We start from the raw sequence: 19,381 nt of genomic DNA, 5'->3' as shown, positions 1-19,381 counted from the left end.
AGGAGAAGCATATACAGTAGTTTGAGAAGTTGATGTTGCACTTTACAACTTGCGGGTCCTAATGGATTTCCTTATATTAGAGGGACTGTCTATAAGGAGTTGGGGGCTATTACTGTGCCAAGCCTGATCACGGGGCATCACTTTCATCTTGCCAACACTCTTGTATAATTAGCAGAAATTTGCTGAGATGTGTTTTCTCCTCCCTTCATTTCCTAAGATGAATCATCAGGAGTATAGACTAAACTCCCTTTCTTAACTCCTAAGATGCAGAAGTTAAATGTAAAATTAATGGTTCGTCTTATTTAGAAGATAAATTTAGTATATGTTTTTTTTCAGCTTTGAAGCTGTTGGATTCACCTAACATGCCTCAGACACTTCTGAAGGCGCATAAGTTTGAGGTTTGACAGAGTCTGTTTAGCATCATAATTAAGTACTTTTCTCATGTGTCCTTCTTGTTTTTAATGATGGTAAACAAACTTGTCATGAATAATCTATCCACTCACACAAGTTTTAATCTTGGGGTATAAAACATGCCTGTGGTCAGACAATAATAATATGATTTTTTTTCAGGGTCATTCTATAAAATTGTGTGCCTTTTTTAAAGAAAGTACATTTCTATTTAAACTGACAGATAACAAATGACAATACAAAGTGTTTTTATAGAATTTGATGCTGGCACAGGGTTGTTTCCTTAGTGACAAACCTCACAAAAAAAAAAAAAAAATATATATATATATATATATATATATATATATATAGTATAGGCTATATATCAATTATTTATAAAAATATTGTTTCTGTATTAGTAAGTGAATATATATATGTATTTATGTATGTATGTGTGTGTGTGTGTGTGTGTGTGTATATATAATTATAATAAGCCATATGTCATCTCGGAGAAAGACAAATATTATTTATTATTATTATTTATTTGTTTGTTGACGTCAGCTTTTCTACTTTTAAATAAATGTAATTGGTTTACACTTACAGTATATTCTTATGACGCCCTTTTCGTGAAATGACCCCAGTGCTGTATAGCTAAACGTATTGATGACGTCACGGAGGACGGCTCAGTTTCGATGTTTGGGAGAACCAATCAGAGCGCAGTAAAACCCGGAACTTCTGAGAGCGTAAGAAAGAGCGCCTGTATTCAATTTGAAAAGCAAGAGCAACATCAGGTATGAAATGTTTTTATGTTTATATAATCTGTATCGTTTTAGAAACGTTACAGATTTCCTTTGAATGGCGACTTTATTATGAAGTCATATATTGTACAGTATTAGTTTCAGCCTCAAAGACACATGAAAACAGAAGTGCACTTCTATATTTCAGCCATGCTAACATGTGTTTCTTTTTTTGAGTAGTTCATGTATGTCATATTTATTATGGAATATTGTGTCAGTCGCGAGCGATGACTTAAAGGAATGCGACTTGGTAGATTTGTGTATATTTTGAACATCTGTTTTTAAAATAGTTGTCGAAAGTGGGAGTTTTGTTTTAACAAACAGATTAAAGAAACATCACGCATGACATGAAGAGTTTTGCTATTCATAGTGTCAACAGGAATTTCATTGTTAATCAACTAGATTCTAACAAACCTATTTGTTTATTTAACCCTCAGGTTCTGTTTGGGAACCCTGGGACCCTTAAATCTAAGTATGTTTAAAGTGATTGTTTTCATATAGGCTACTTTATTCGGTTACACTTTACAACAAGGTTCCATTAGTTAACATTAGTTAATGCATTAAAAAACATGGACTAATAATGAGCAATACATTTATTACAGTATTTATTAATCTTTGTTAATGCTAGTAAAAAAAAAAAAAAAAAACTGTTCATTGTTAGTTCATGTCCGTTAAATAAAATGATCAGATAGGCCTACAATCTTTGATTCTAATAATGTATTAGTTGTACATTTAAATTAGCATTACCTAAGATTAATAAATGCTTTAGACTAAGATTCATTTTTCATTGATCGTTTGCGAGCTGATTATAAACACAATTTTTCAATGAGACACATCATATTTCATAAATGTCATTAAAAAAAAAACAATCTCAGAATACATGTAGACTGTAGAAGTACGTTGCTGTGGCAAAAACACAAAGAAAAAATACAATAAAAACAAATCCAGCTAGTTAATAAGGTCCATTTGGACTTTTTTGTTGGTGTCAAACTGAACCCAAATACAAATCATTTTTCTATATTCAGGGATCCCACATAAAAAAAAAAAAAAACTAGGAATATCAGTTAAACTTCCCTGACCTGCAAACATCATGGAAATGAGTAAAATCTTAAGTCATGCAAAAAGTCATGATAATTTGTCCCTCAAATTTGATTGGTGGATTTGTTGTACTTGGTGAAATCATGTACACCATATCTTAACATAACCTTCAGAGCAGTAAGATTGAGTGGGAATGTTTGGATGCGCTCCAGCTCCACTCCTGGGAGGCAGATCTGTGGGCTAGCCTGTTCTGATGATGTTACACTGCTTCATTTACAGGTGTTACCCAACACCTTTATATTTAGATGCAAGTGTGTTAAGAAAACAAGAGTTTGTCTGTGTAATTCTCCGTTTGTAAGCATATATAATCATATTCTCCTGAACAAAAGTAAGCAGTCTTATTTGAAGGGTTAGTTCACCCAAAAATGACTCACCCTCATGTTGTTCCAACCCCCTAATACTTTCGTTCATCTTCGGAACACAAATTAAGATATTTTTGATGAAATCTGAGAGCTAGGTAATCGATATCTGCCAGCCCAGAAAAGTTAGTAAAGACATCGTTAAAACAGTCCAAGTGACTACGATGGCTCAACCTTAAGTTTATCAAGCGACGAGAATACTTTATGTGGTAAAAAAACAAACAAAAATAACGATTCATTTTCTTCTGTGTGGGCCTCTGAGTGAGTTCACGTAGTGTAACAGCGCAGCGCTTCTGGGTTGTACGTCAGAACGTAGGCTCACTATTGGCCAGCATCACACACATGACCAGCGTTGGCCAATAGTGAGCCTACGTTCTGACGTACAACCCAGAAGCGCTGCGCTGTTACACTACGTGAACTCACTCAGAGGCCCACACAGAAGAAAATGAATAGTTGAATAAAGTCGTTATTTTTATTTATCTTGCGCACAAAAAGTATTCTCATCGCTTGATAAACTTAAGGTTGAGCCACTGTAGTCACTTGGACTATTTTAACGATGTCTTTACTAACTTTTCTGGGATGGCAGATATCGATTACCTAGCAGGCTATGAAGGAGTGAGTGAACGAAAGTCTTACGGGGTTGGAACAACATGAGGGTGAGTAATTACTGACAGAATTTTCCTTTTTGGGTGAACTAACCCTTTAATACAGTATAAGCACTGAGTTATGCAAACAAACCCCGCTGGTTGCTACATATTTAGTCTTTTTAACTAGGTACTCCTGACCCCAGTCCTCCTTTTCCTGGCTTTTAATTGGCTTCACTGGGCCTAAAATGCTGCAATATTTCTCGAAATTGACTGCTTATTTGAGTGTCGAGAGTGATGCAATTTACAGTAAGTTGCTGGTAAAAATGGACCATGGCTTCAGATGCAGCACTTAGCAGAGGCTTCATGGGGCACGCATAACTTCAGGGGATGCATTTCACGTTTGCTGTGTTTTTATGGAGGTTTTGTACAAACAAGAAGCCCGGCGCATGGCATATGGGATGGGATTTTTTTTTCTTTCTTGATGCTTTCGCTCCTCATGGATGCTCATATGCACACCGGCTCGTGCGCCCTCTCGGTCTTTTCGGGTTGATCGGGCTGCCTTGTTTACAGTGTGTTATAGAAGGGCTGACGCCAGCCTCCCTCGGGAGAGAACAAGGGTTAATTGCTGTTAAAGTGTTGGTCTCGTTCCTCTTTCTGGCCCTGACGCTCCATTAGAGCTGACACTAATGAGGCAGTGCAGAGAGGACACCCCGGAGTCCAGGGACAACACCACCGGCTGGGGGAGGGAGCCATGATGGAGAGACTTTACTTAGCTGAGAGAGAGAGAGCACATACTAAGTCATAGATCAAGAGTGTGTGTTGTTGAGGATGTGTGTAGGCTTGGCTTCCCTTAATTGGTGGCTTACCCTCTGCATATGTTGTTTGTTTGTCATTAAGAATACACAGGGGAAAGAATCGCTGGTCGTCCCTTATACTTGGTCTTTGCAGCCAATGGCGTTCGCTTGGTTATATTACCGCATTATTGACTGTAATTTACAAATGTCAAAATATGGATTTTCAATGCCCTAATCATATAAATAATGAATTTTTTTTTAAAAAGTGCTTTATAAATAATTGATCATTGAGCTCAACAAAATATATATGGCTGATTGGCTGCAATTTATTAAAATATATATTTGAAATTTGAAATTATATTATTTTAATTGGTTGTTTTTATCAATAAGTACTTTATAGAATTAAGTAAATTATATAAAAATATAATAACAATTATTACAGGTTAAAAATAAATATATTTAAACTTTGTCATTTTATTATTTATCTAAATATTAATTATAAAATGTAATATTTAATTTATTATTATATTAAATAATTTAATATATAAATATAATAATTTAATGAATAATGTAATAGCACAAATAGTTATTTTTCCACATATATATATATATACAGTGTGTGTGTGTTTATATATGTATATATTATAATGTATAGCCTATATGAACTTTCTGTATTTCTAATTAAATTATTAGACAAATTATTAAAAACAAAACGTATATAAGCAAACCCAATTAAATATAAAAGGCTGAAATAATTTAATAAATTAAAACAATGAATACAATAAGTTGATTATAACTGCAAATTATTTATATTATTTATTAAATTGCTATATTGGTCAACCAGTAATTTGAATGGCTTGATTTTCTGCATTGTAGGTAGTTACACTGATCTGGAGTCAGCACCTTCAGCTGGTCGGCCATGAGTTTTGCTCCGAGTCCATTCACCCCCATGGGCAGCCGCAACATTCAGGAGCAGCGGGAACGCTGGGAGAGGAAGAGGAGCCGCACAGCCCGTGAGCTAGTCCACAGCGAACAAAGATACTGTGAACAGCTGGATCTAGTCGTCACGGTTAGTCTCTCTACAGGCCCAACATTACACGCACGCCCATGGGCTGAATTAGCCATTCTTTTATCAAACAATACGCTGATGGAGAAACACTTGTCAGGGTTGGATTCGGTCATCCTTGAGAGCAGCAACAGAATAATGCGTTCGTTGCAATGTGTTGAACATTAGAATATCCTAATTAATACAAATCTGAAATTCTAATTATCTTGGAGAGCTTTATTCACAGTTTCAACAGCACAAGGTTTTCTATTTATTGGGTGCTCCTTGACACCATCGCAGGGCTATTCTTTTGAAATTCATGGTTTATAACCTGTTCAAGGCTTTTTATTTTGCGGCTAATTGGTTTTACCTTTAAGATCACTGAGCTTTCAAAGCCTTTTCTGTGCGTATTATGTAGATTATATTGTGTGTAACCACAAATACACACTTGAATCTCACTCATACAGGTTGTTTATAACATAATAATTGCCGTTTGAAAAGCTAACATACCGAACTGGCGCGTCCGCCTCGTTGTTTTATAATGCCGCATTCTAATTAAACGGTCGACCATCAAAACTTGAGAAAGCGCACGTTCTCCTTCACGTCGTCTCCCACCTCTAGTGAAGTCGTGTTAGATATGCAGCTCATATTAAGCCGTTGGAGGTAATTGAGATGTCATTGCTGCAAAATGCTCGGCTCTCCACAGATTTGTTCTCGCTTTGTCTCAAGGGTATGCGACGAGAGGTGACACTCTCGGTAAGATGAAGAGTCATGTACGAGTGGCGTCTGAAAATTTAATTTTCTCTCCCTCCTGTCTCTTTCTTTTTCTCCAGTACTTTGTGGAGATCTTGAAGGCCAAAGGAACCCTCAGGCAGGACATTAGAGAAAGCATCTTCAGTTCAATTAAATCCATTCATTTAATAAACCAGTAAGTATCCTTTAAATAATTAAGCGAATATTCGCGCTCAGGGGAGAGAGACGGCTGAGGGTGGCTGGCTTTGATACCGTTTAAAAAGGACGAGAGGGTAGGGTAGTATTAATTGGGGTCTAACAAGAATCAAGTTTGAGAACTTGGAGATTGCCTGGTGTGCCTTATCTTATGTTATTCTGTTTAATTGGATTGCGAATCGATGCGGATGCTGGATTTAGGCTTACAGCTGCACTTTCTCCTGTGTATTTCACGTTATCCGCCATGGTTGCCATCGTTGGTGACGGCTGCCTGTTCGTAATGGCCACTGTTTGTGTCTTCCAAGCTTTATGTGTTGATAAAAATAAGCTTTTGCGGTCGCTGATGTTTTAAACATGCATTTTTAATGAAAACATACATTATCATGCGCTCATTACTGACTCACAGTCTTTCCACCTGGCTTTAACACTACTGTATCAGGCTGCTCAATACAAGATTTCAAGTCAACATGAAACACCATTCGCAATCCATTTTTATTTTGCAATCTGATCAGAACTTGAGAAGTTGATGGGTTGGAGGGGAATAATAAGGTTGTCACAATACCAAAATTTCAATAGTTTTAATTTACTTTTTGTGCAAATGCTTTTATTCAAAGCAGTACGCTTTGTATTTTTAGGATCAAACCCATGACCTGGGCAATTTTGTGATTTTTCGATGCCAAAAAATGCTTTTGAATTAAGTCAAAATAATATTATATTGATATGATTCAATAAAAATATTAACAAATTGAATTAACAATGGTTTGTAGCCTTCACATTTTTAAGGAATTAAACAGTAATAGCCAGTAAATAATTAAGAACTGTTAAAAAATATATTTAAAAAAAAAATTGTGGGGGGGGGGTCAATATTCATGGTGGATTAATATTAACAACATAGACAGTGGCAGGTCTGTTGGACTGTGTTTAGATTTAATATTTTAATACAAATCCTTTTTGTTTTTGTCTGTTCTCTTAGGACATACCAACATCAATACCAAGAAATGCATTTGACCATGAGTCAGTGTTGTTAAAGTGAAGTAAAACTGTTAAAATTTGTCTTTGGTAATTACTAAAGCTGAAATCAAATAAATAACTGAATATAAGTATTTTTATTATTTAAAAAAAACTAACACAAATTACAATGTAAAAAATTACAAAAGTTTTAACAAAAAGGTATCTGAAATATTACAAATAAATTGTGTGCAAAAACAAACAAAAATAACGACTTTATTCCACTATTCATTTCCTTCTCTCTGGACCTCTAGTTGGTTCGCGTAGTGTTTTTGCGCAGCGCGTCTGTGTTACACGTCACCACGTAGGCTCACTATTGGCCGACGCCGGTCATGTGTGTGTTGCGTGATGACGTGCAACACAGACGCGCAGCGCAAAAACACTACGAGGCCCAGAGAGAAGGAAATGAAAAGTGGAATAAAGTCGTTATTTTTGTTTGTTTTTGCGCACAAAAAGTATTCTCGTCGCATGATAAACTTAATGTAGTGCCACTGTAGTTACTTGGACTATTTTAACGATGTTTTAATAACTATTCTGGGCCGGTGAGTTTCGGTCACACTGGAAGCCTATGGAGAAGTCAAAATTCTGTCAGATTTCATCAAAAATATCTTAATTTGTGTTCCGAAGATGAACGAAAGACTTACATGGTTGGAACAACATGAGGGTGAGTAATTACTGACAGAATTTTCATTTTTGGGTGAACTAACCCTTTAAGTAAAGAGTGCCTGAGAAAAACGCCTTGTCCGGATTCAGTGTCTGCTGTCAGATGAGATATTGTCAGCGTCATTATTCTAACGTTATTTTTGCAAATTGCTACGAAATAAAAAGAATTCAGAAAAACGAACTCACAGCACACACTCTTTTATTGCGCACGGAAATGTGGAGGTGCGAATGCGGAGTATATCACTTCACTATACAACTGTAGTTTCTGTAACCTTTTCCCAAAATTCCATTTTATTTTCACTTTTGTGCTATTTTCTATATTTTTGATGACTGTGATGCCTCATACCAACATACTGACTCTATATTATTATGAAAAACTAGTTTGGGACTGCTGTTTAATAGCCTTTCTTTATAATATTATGGTGTTTAATCATCAGTGTTAGTGATAGTCTTACAATTTACGTGTATGTTAAGTAAAGTGTGTGTGTGTCTGTCTGTGTGTGTGTGTGTGTGTGTGTGTGTGTGTGTGTGTGTGTGTGTGTGTGTGTGTGTGTGTGTGTGTGTGTGTGTGTGTCAGTCATTTTTGAGAGATAAATTTGCTAGGTTCAAATTCATAAAAATGCGGGTCGCAGCTTAATGATCATGGGAAAATATGGGTACCACGGCCAAACCAAGTGAGAAACACTGATTAAAATAATACTAAATAAAATTGCCATGAGCACTTGCAAGAGCACGAATGCAAATAAGCAAATTATACTAACATGTTTTTAAATTTGAGATAACTTTGAACTGAAGTATCAGTACTTTTGACTAGGGCAGGGGTGGGGAAAATGTGTGATATTTGTGATGAGAGCTGAAAATAAGTAATTTCTTAGTCATAGATATAGGCCTAGTCTGAAATAATAGCAAGATTGTACATTTTAAGGAAATAGTGAACTTTAATTTCATCATGACTTTAATAACGTCTTTATATTTCACCAGTGGTAAAGTGATCATGCTATTTTGTAAAGCCCAGCCGTGACTCTTCCGCACACAGACGATTAGACACTCTGCTTGAGGGGCCTTTATGACAGCATGAGCAAATGAAAAGCCAGAGCTGCAGAAGATGAAATAATACATCAGAAAAACTGGCCTTAAGAGCAGTCGGCATTGATCTTCCCATGCGGGATGGGCAGACTAACAACAAATTAACTCACAGGTGTCAAGAAGCCTGTTCTTGTTCATTTTATCTGAGGCTATCTATGGCACAGAGCTCTCGTGAAGCGTTTGGTGTTTTGATGTACCACATTTGAAAGCAACAAGCAAAAGCAGAAGCCCTCTCCACTAATGTCCAATAGCCTGCGAGCGAACAAGCTTCCAGCCTTATTAACGCCTTTTAGCCTGTATTAGAGAGATCATCGCTTCTTAGTGCAGGTGAAACAGTGTTTGATAAATTTAACAACCTGATCAATCTCAGAGAATTTGCCTGACAAGCTCAGAGAGACGTTTCCCAACAGGAGAAACATAGTGAAGGATATTTCATTAGTCTCGAATTGGCCGAAGTTCTCGTAAGAATTACTGCCCCGTGGTTTCGTTGTGTGCATATTTTGAATTACTAAACGACTGGAAGGGGAACTACTGACTGCCTTCAAGGGCTTCATCCAGGCCTCGTTGATCGAGAATCATAAAATTGTCTGAATAATGAATCACCGTGGGTCCCCGAGGCTCCCATCAATGCCTGATTGACGGGCCTCTCTACAAACAGTGGCTGAATGAAGATGGAGGACTGAATTTTAGAGCCCGATGTATTGGATAAATCGGTGCTTGGTTACCATATATCATCATTAGAATCGGTTATTGAAGTGCCGGGTGAAGCGTAATGGCAGTCTCTCAATTTAGATCTGTGAACAGACAGCAGTGGCTGACTGATTAAAACGAATAAAGTGCTCGCGTACTCCAAAACCACATCGTTATCAGGAAGCTTCTTCAGATGCGTGTTGATATCTGCGCTGGCTGCTGAAGGTTATTTCAATCCTTAACTGAAATCATCACTTTTTTTATCTTTGACTAGTTGTAACACTGAAAAATAGAGAACCTGGGCAGAAGGTGAGCTGTGGATTGTTTGTTTTTGTCATGCACAATATGCGCTTTATAGCATATGAATTTTAACCATATTAGATTTTACTCTTAAAGAAATAGTTCAGCCAAAAATTGCAATCCTGTCACCTTCACTCACCTTCATGTCTTTCAAAACTCATTTGACTTTCTTTATTATGTGGAATGAAAAAGGAGATATTTAGCAGGCTGTCCAAGCTGCTCTTTTCCATACAGTAAAAGTTAACGGTGACGACTACCACTTTCATAGCAACATTTGTTTTTATAAATAACAACTTTTTGGTCTGTTCCTCCCACAAAGCTGTTGGACCATTATCCACTTTCATTGTATGGAAAAGAGCAGCTTTAACATTTTTCAAAACTTCTCCTTTTGCGTTAAACAGGAGAAAGCAAGTCATACGGGTTTGGAATGACACGAGGGTGATTTAAATTCTGTTTATTTTTATATTTGTAACACATTTTATACTTTTAGCAGAATTTAATTTTGCATTTCTGATGTATTATTTCAAATAATTGTGTTTTTCTTAAGGTTTTTGCGATATTTGGAGTAATTATATAACATAAGGACAATACAACCCAATGTTTCCCAGTTTTCAATAAAAGCGTTCAAAATGATGGTTGCCTCAAAGGCGGCGTTAATACGATGACATCTTAAGAAATCTAAAAATGTCTGTCAGCTATATTTAAGCCTAAAAGAATAGGATGCAGTTTGTTTGAAGTTCATACTTTGTACATGATATGATACTCTTGGGTCGGTAAAGAACAAGCAAACAAACAAACAAAACTTGAATATATTGTCATGCCGCTGCCATTCATCAGAATTATGCCTGTTTATCTGATGAGGGGAATAAGGCAATAGTGGGAACAACCCAATTATCCCAGAATGCACCGTAACAGTGATCACCAACTTGAAAGTGCTGTCACTTAAGTAGCACTGAATCAAAAACGTATTTGAGAGATAAATATTCTGAACGAGTGCATCTTGGGGGTTTCTTAATGACAGTAAATGTGGTGTGGAAAGAGATCAAATAGTCTCCGAAATGAAGGAAGAGGGTCCTTGTCACTATCGAGGGAAGGAGGGGGTCTCCCGACAAATTGAACGATGCTTTTGGGTCCCGTACGGATTCGTGTTTTTACGAGTGTTTGTGTTCCTGCTAACTATTCATAGGCGATAATTAGTATTCCTCGGTTCTCGTTTCCCACAAATGAAGCCACATAGACCTCCGTTGTTTGGTTGAGTCCGTGCCCGACCCAGATGTCGCAATCGCTAAGCATTAATGTAGATTAACGTGACGCAGGAGGAATGCTAATGTTATCTTTGTCATCTTCCTGACGGCTAGAGAATTTAATTGCCCTAAAAAAGAGCATAAAAAATGTAAGTCATAATTTCATATTTATCATAATAGCCTCTGGCTGTGAGGAGGAAAAAGGAAACACTACTTTTCCCGCCCTTTGCCCTCGTTAGAACTCTCTCGGTTGCTCTGGCATCTCCTGATTATGAACAGAGGCTACCTTGGCTTGCAACTTCATTAAAATCTATTTAAATCAACTTCAACCGCAAAATGCTCCTTCTTCCAGCATGTAAAAAACGTAAAGTCTCAGGGAACATCATTAGAGAGAGTGTGTGCGTGTATCCGTACCTGTATTTCTGTTTGGTCTAAGCGGTATGCATGTGTGATATCTACCTCGCCTAGTTTGGATAATAAGCTCCCTCACAAGTGTCAACACCCTCACCCTTGAATTATACCCATGTCACCCTAATGTGCCTGACAGCCAGAGCACCAACTCTTCCATTCCTCTTGAACGCCTTGTTTTGTTCCTGGTTTCGCAATGGGTGCGTTCCCGCTACAAAGCACCACACGCTTGCCCTTGGGCGCTAGCCCCAGCACCCTTGTCTCAAATAAGTATGTCACCCACAGGGAGGGGCCCTCGGATGACACCACACAAATCTGACTAAAAACGCTTCCTTTCGCAAATACTTCTGCCTCTGAACTAACCCCCCTCATTATTTGTGACAAGAAATGCCTTGATTTCCAAAACAGTATCAGGGTTATCATTGCGTTTGGAGTGCGATGGCAAGACTGCAGTGCAGAGCTTCCTGCTATTTATTGAGTTAGCAGGACTTAATTGTTAATGCGACAGTTGTTAGTGTGTTTTTATATGTATTTGGCAGGCAAAATAATTAGATGAATCATTTTAAAATGAATAAAACCAGTGATTTTTCACCATTTAAGGCAAATCATATTTTCAATTCTTCTTGTTACAGGACTCTACTCGCTCATCTAGAAAAGGGGAGGTTTGGCATCGGGTTTGAGGAGTTCTGCACTCACCTGCAGTTGTACAATACTTACGTTGACAACATCCAGACGGCTAAAAAAGTCCTCATGGTAAGTTAAAGTTCAGTGTTTACTCTGGATGTTACTCTTTGTGTTGTATGGCCTGAGTAATACCTGTTTGAACATAGCCATAGATTAGTTATTATTCACTATAGAGTATTAAAATTTCTCTGCGTCATTTTCCTCTTTCTGCATTGCTCTTTAAAGGTAGTCTAATTATTATTCCACCTGCTATGAAAGTTACTCAATCAAATGGTCATTTGTATTGGCTTTTCCTGAGTGAATGTGTTTTTTTTACCTGGATAGAGGTCATCTCCTTACACTGAAGACGGTGGCTATGTCTATCAATATGAAATCATGAATATGTATTCATTATAGATCTATGGTAATGCATAGGATTGACAGTATGTCATGCTCCACTTCTAATTAGTCCAAACCTATTAAGTCTTGTACAACTCCTCATCTCTGGCACCTTTTTTCACCGTACCACATTGTTCGGCTCAACCTTGTGGGGGGAAAAAAAAGAAGAGAAGACACAATGTCGGGTCAGTAACTCAAAGATCACCATTCAAAATGATTGACGTTTGGAACGGTGAAAAAAAAAAAAAGGAGTCACCTACCTGATTAAGGCTTTAGGATGACACTCTGTGCAAACAGATCTCTCCCAGGCAAAGCCCAGCGGTACCATTAGGTCCAACACTACCATCTCATTACGCCTGACTTAAGTGGGCAGCCTCCATCAGTCGGCCGGTAAAAAGTGCGATGGGGAATCTCTCTCTTTGCTAATTAGCTCCTCCCTCGGCAAGGCACCTGTACCCAAGTGTACGGATGACTGATTCCTTGTTAGACCAAATCAGTTAGCGGTTAAAGAATCATCGGAGCGCCAGGCTAGTGCTAACTTCTGTATTCTGTGTGCTTACGGTGAACCGAGGGGGCATTTTTTTTCGTACTATGCCAGTAATTGCGTCTGATACCGAATATATGTTTGCAGAAAGGTCGTTTCGAGTGTTAGCCCTGCAGCAAAGCTCTTCCAAGCCTCGTCTAGCCACACGCTGCTTTTATTTAGCTGGGGGAAGCTTGGAGCCTCACAGATATTAATGTCTTAATTAAGAGGAGGAATACGTCTGTGGCCAATTGACCGATTCCCATTGATTGCAGACTGAGCTGTTTAAGTTAGCATCGATTGCTCCGCCAGGCCTACATGGCTGTAATTGCTGGAACATTGGCTGGCATGTTCACCATGTCACAAACATGGCTAGTCTGTTCCTCAAGATCCACGTTCTTTAGTTAAAATAGCAACAACAACAAAAAAATTCAACCAAGGAGCCTTTTACATTCCCAAATAGTTTATTTATTTCATTGTGGCATTTTTAATCCTTTAACCTTGACCGATAGTTCGGCACAATAATAATATGAGTAAATATGTAATAATGAGGTCTTATTTTATTTTAGGGATACATGATATACTATATGAGTTAGTGACTGATGTTAGACATTTATTAATTTACTGGTGTCAGTCAGTGTCAGAGCCTTATTTACACTACTGTTCAAAAGTTTATGGTTTGTAAAGGCCCAAGAACGATAACTATAGAGATAACTATATTAGCATCCACACCAGTGGACGATATCATTGTGTTTATTATAAGTGGGGCGCACTGCAGTTTTGTCGTCTGCCGCTTTAAAAGCTTGAGCTCTGAAAGCAGGATGGATTCTGATTGGCTGTTGATGTTTTTATCATTTATCAGCTGGAAAAAATCATTCTGAAAGTGATTCCAATGATATCGTTGCTCTGTGGCGTTATTGTTATAGTTGTGGTGTAGACTCTGACGTTTTTTAGAACTATATCTTTAGCGTTATTATCATTATAGTTATTTCCTTGGTGTGAACTGGCCTTAAGATTGTTTTTGAAATAAGTGTCTTATTCTCACTTATGCTTACAAATTAAACAACTCTTTTCTATTGTAATATTTTTTATTAAGTGTAATTTATTCCTGTAATGACAAAGCTGAATTTTTAGCATCATTACGTCTTCACGCATGATCCGTCGCAAATCATTCAAATATGGTGATTTGGTGCTCAACAAACATTTCTTATTATTATCAATAATGAAAACAGTTTAATATTACTGCTTAATATTTTTGTTTTATACCGTGTTACTTTTTTCCAAGATTCTTTGAAGAATAGAAAGTTCAGAACAACAGCATTCATTTGAAATACATTCTAACTACCACTTTCAATCAACTGAATGTGTCCATGCTGAATAAAAGTATACATTTTTATTTTATTTTTTTTAATCTGACCCCGAACTTTATACCTTTGTCTTTATTTAATGCTCACTTAAAGTGACTCTTTAAAAACATACTGTTTATTTTCATGCTGTAATTTTTTCATGTCTAAATTCATTTGTTACATTTAAAACAATTTGTAGTGGTTTGTTTATAAAAACTTTAATATTAAAACTATACTTTTTTTTATTGTTTTGATGACTTTCCTATTATTTTAAAATGTGGAAAGCTTTCTGGCAATTGAAAATGACAGGATTCGTTCTAAGATTATTTTTTTTTTTGGCTGGCCTAAATAAAGAATTCCTCTCACAGCATGTCCAACATGTTGTGATTTAATGTTAGTGTGTTTCTCAGAGGGAGACCCCAGCTGCCTCGGCCATAAATGCTAGCCGAGCAGGTGTTGTTCGCGGTGTGGGCCGTTTGAAGATGATGGATTGCTTTGTGTACTTGATATGTTTATTTATTTACTTAGCACACAAACATAGCACCGACCCATGCTTTTCTCAGAGAGAAGCACGATTCAAAACATATTTTACATATTGAAGTGATATTTTGCTATGCTAATTTAGACTCTGTCTGTCATTAGACTGACATTGTATGTGTGGATGTATATTAAATAATGAAACCAGGGTTGCTTCTATTCAGAAGACAGCTTGTGATAAGAGACGACAGAGATGTCTCGTTGTGCATGAGTGAGATTCAGTCACGAGCGAGACTGAATACACAATTCAATAGACATCACGCCACATGCATCATCGACAGAGGTGAAAATGTTGGTGGGAGGTAAACAGTATTATCGCTTGTATTATCACATGCGCTCTTCTGTTGTATCAAGTTGTTTTCATGGAAGCAGATCTTTGATTCATGGTTCATTTCCTTCTCAGGTTCAAGTGAAGAAAAGCAAAGCCTTCAGACGGTTTAAAAAGCTCCAGGAGTCGAGGCCCGAGTTCAATCAGCAGAAACTTGAGGACTTGCTTCTGCTTCCTCTTCATCGCATCCAGCAGTAAGTTGACAAGCTCACATGTGACAGTGTAGGAACTTTAATGGTTATCCATTGTCAGTGTATCAGAGGTTTGTTTTGTTTATCGGCTATCTTTTAACATTGGGTATTTTTATAGTACATGCTCATTTACATTTAGATCACATTTGCTTCATCTATTGCTCACTTAAAGTTAATATTTATGTAAAAACACTTTAAGAACACTGTATAAAGTGTAAGCAAATCTCAAAATGAATATCCATTTTGATAATATTGTGATGCTTAAATTCACTTGATGGTTTTTCATTTATTTATACCTTTAACTTTTGCCGTTATCTAATGCTCATTTACCCCCGGTTTCACAGACAAGGCTTAAGCTAGTCCCAGACTAAAATGCATGTCTTGAGCTGTTTTAACTGAAAGCAACTTGCACTGACATATCTTAAAATATGTCAGTGTCATTGTTTTGTCTCAAGATGCACAACAGTAATGCATTTTTCTAAGGCACGTTTATAAAAGCTACTTAAATCTCCTAATTGAACTAAGGCCTAATCCTGGCTTAGTCTAAACCGCGTCTGTGAAACCGGGCTTTAAAGTTTAAAATGTACTTATGTTTACTAAGTTTAAGTTAATATTTTAATTAATTAAATGTACTCTTAAGCAAATCTCAAAATGAATATCTATTTTTCATACTATGCAATATAATGTTGTGATGCATAAATTCCCTTGTTGCTCTAAAAATGATGGATTTTAATTTATTTATACAAAATATTTGATCTTTTATACAATTTTAATTGGTTATTATTGGTCATAAGATGAAAATAATGATCAACTTATCATTATGGGCCAGGATTTTTATAAAGGCTAAAATAAAAATCAAGTTTTTAAACTAGGCTGAATCCCAAGAAAGTGTAACCAGTTTTTCTGTGGTCCTCTCAAAAGACTGATGTGTGAGTTTGGTGGTAGGGACTACATGTTTGTGCAAAACTTGATTATTTATTTATACTTATTACACCATACTGATGGTAGTCATGCAGAAATGGCACGCCTAAAGATGTTTTGAATTCGATTTTTGATTTAATGGACTCCTCAGCCACTTATTGCAATTGACGTGCAAAGTTTTCTTTTAATCTCATTAAATGTCAGAGAACCTCAGCCATTGAGTTTTCAAGTAAACGAGATGGATTGGTCAGCGGATGTATTTTTTTTTGTGTGTGTGTATTTAAAGTTTAAACCATCTGCTTCGGCGAGGAGATTATAGGATCGACAGCATCAACACACTGAAATGCAGTCAGTTCTTGATGGGAATGTAAAGCGTTTTGGTTATGCATCAGTATCTTCTGACACAGGCCAGTCTACTTCACAGTCTTCTGCTCAGCTGCCAAATCACTCTACAACTTCACATTTTGTTGATCATGCTATGTGGGTTTTCTTTAAAGAAGGATTTTGGGAATCATTTGATGGCATGATAACAGAAAGCTGTCACCACCGGGTTATGGTTTTCATGCTTGAATTCTCCAACCGTATTTCTTTGCTTTGGAGGAGTCAGTGCACGGCGCATACCGAGCCTCTCAATGACAGACATAATTATTGTTTGATGTCGTGCTCACACCTGCCTTCAGACTGTCCAAGAACTGTCAAAATCCCTTTTGTTAAGCCGCCGATTTTGTTGGCTGTAATTTCATGCGGTCGTGGTCTCAGCCGTTAATTAGTGTAACAAGGTGCGAAATGAACTAGAACATGCTTAAGAACCAGCGGAAATTACATGCCATTTCTTTATCAAGCTGCTCGAGTCCATCTTAATTAGGCTTTTATGTCACTCCTACTTAATAAATGTAGTTTCCAACATGAAAGAAGACAAACGCAATGTCATTTTTGCAATGACGATAATTATGTCCTTATATTTATTCTTTATTAGAACATTTCCTCCGCTTGCGCCCACCTGTCGTGGTTTTCATTATTTGAGGTGATTTGATCGCAAGACAGTCTCCTGGTTTTAGCAGGAATCTCTTTTGACCACTTTTTATTGTCAAGCAAAGTTTTTCTTTTTTCTAGACTACACATCACTTACACATCAGTGTTTGTGTGTTGCTGCATGTTAATAAAGCACAAAAAGATTGAGATGTGAAGCATTTCAAATATTTAAGCACTATTCATTTTGTGCACCAAATCGGCATATTTGAATGGTTTCTGAAAGGCCCACTGAAGTGCCTTGGAACGCACAACTTTGTATTATGCATTGACGTAACTTCCACTGAAACAGGAGGCTAAAGGCCATTGCACACTGAGTCCGAAATTCGCATCCGAAATTTTCGCACGTTAAAAAAAAAATTCGACCTCACGTTAGGTCAATCATGCTTGCACACTGTCTACGAAACTTTCGTCCGTAAAAAAAAAAATCGGATTGGGTTCGATTTTCTGCGTTTTTCGCATCCACAGCCAGTGTTTTGTGAGGCTTTTTGAAAATTCAGAGCCACCGTACAAGCGAACGACAAAATCCAGAATGACGTCTGACAAGTTGATACACTTCGTCTCGCAGCACAAGTACTCTATGAAAAACAAAATGCGGATTACAAAGACTGAATAAAATATAACCTGTATACAGCTGTTCTGTCTGCCCAGCGCTTCTGCCGGCCGCGCGTGTGTGTGTGTGTGTGTCCATAGACATACTGCCAGTCTCTGTTCAGGATCGATTGGTTCACGGAAATTGATTGTCTTCTTTTTAATATGTGGCTCCAGTATCGCTAGCAAAGCATCAAACTGTTCCACTGACATTCTGAGGTAAATTTTGAATCGTTTGGGATAATTTCGCAACTCCTTGATAAGGAGGTGAAACTCTCCTTCCTCTCGGCGCTATCTCAGGAATGGATGGAGTCGATGGACCCAATATTTCCTCTTTCTTTTTCTCTTTTTAAGAAGAAAGAGGGCAACAAATTCATCCTCACTGCTTGACGAATCCATTTAGTATTTTTTGCGTTTTTTTCCGCAAAGGTTTAATAAATACGCATCGGACTCAGTGTGCAAGGTTTCTGTGCGTGACGAATTTTACTGCTGACGAACACGAAAAAACGCATACGAAAATTTCGGACTCAGTGTGCAATGGCCTTAAGGCTGGACATATTGAATGGCTCCTCCCCCTTTTCAAATAGCCAATAGCATTTAGTTTGCCTCACAGACTGCAAGTCGTACTTGACAGCAACATCGAAGCGAATCCGAGGTCTGATGATACGTTGGATTCAATAGTAGAGGTGTGAATAAAATTCTAGCCATTTCATTCTTAACCAACGTACAGTTGATAAACGGAATAAAAATCGTGCGTTTAAGCAACCGAACTCACATCTCCAACCCATATTGCTCCATAACGTGTCAACGGTTGCTTTGGCCAGGTGGTATTTATAGCATAGGGGGCGGGACACTTTAGATTCTAGAGAGCATTTGATTGGACAGAAGATGTGATGAGAAGCTGAAGTCCACGGTGATGTCATAAAAACCCGTGATCCATTTTAGCGGAAGTGAGAGACTGTACATTTTCCTAAATGCTGAATTTTGTCAGCTTATTCATAACCTCAAGGCTAACATATTCATACTGAAAGCTAAAAAACGTACATTTTGATTTCAAGGGGCCTTGAAGGATCACGTGACCCTGAAGATTGGAGAAATTGCTTGTGAAAATTCGTCTTTGCCATCAGGAATAAATAACTGTCGCATAACGTAAAATTTGAAAATAAGAAAAGAGGTGCGGATCATTCTGTTCTTTTGAAAAAATCGAAAACAGTTGGTTTAAATTCTAATAATATTTCACAATATTACTGTTTTACTGATCAAATAAATGCAGCCTTGGTGAGCATGAAAAATTCTTTTTTCTTCTAAAAGACTTTTAGGAGATTTCAAACACTTGTTTTAGCACAGTAGATGATTGACAGGAAAATAGGCCGTCCTCCACGATGCATTCATGTTTTTACTACCAATGCGACAGTGTCACATGCATTTTCGCATAACAC

At 37.3% G+C, this 19,381-nt stretch overlaps 1 protein-coding gene across 2 annotated transcripts in view; it reads left to right on the top strand.

Moving 5' to 3' along the window:
* The first annotated feature begins 1,067 nt into the window (after positions 1-1,067).
* arhgef39 (Rho guanine nucleotide exchange factor (GEF) 39) overlaps positions 1,068-19,381 on the top strand; it is a 41,958-nt gene continuing 23,644 nt past the window's right edge. The window contains exons 1-6 of one of the 2 annotated variants that reach the window (XM_084406206.1): positions 1,068-1,178; positions 1,622-1,656; positions 4,899-5,091; positions 5,901-5,995; positions 12,047-12,167; positions 15,286-15,404. In XM_084406206.1, coding sequence (XP_084262332.1) covers positions 4,942-5,091; positions 5,901-5,995; positions 12,047-12,167; positions 15,286-15,404 — 485 coding nt within the window. In that variant the 5' untranslated portion in view covers positions 1,068-1,178; positions 1,622-1,656; positions 4,899-4,941. The remainder of the gene's footprint in view (positions 1,179-1,621; positions 1,657-4,898; positions 5,092-5,900; positions 5,996-12,046; positions 12,168-15,285; positions 15,405-19,381) is intronic. The other variant, XM_084406205.1, reaches the window with a different exon arrangement.

This window comes from Rutilus rutilus (assembly GCF_951802725.1).
Source record: "Rutilus rutilus genome assembly, chromosome: 4".
NCBI classification, from domain to species: Eukaryota; Metazoa; Chordata; class Actinopteri; order Cypriniformes; family Leuciscidae; genus Rutilus; species Rutilus rutilus.
This window is presented reverse-complemented; position numbering and strand designations above follow the sequence as displayed.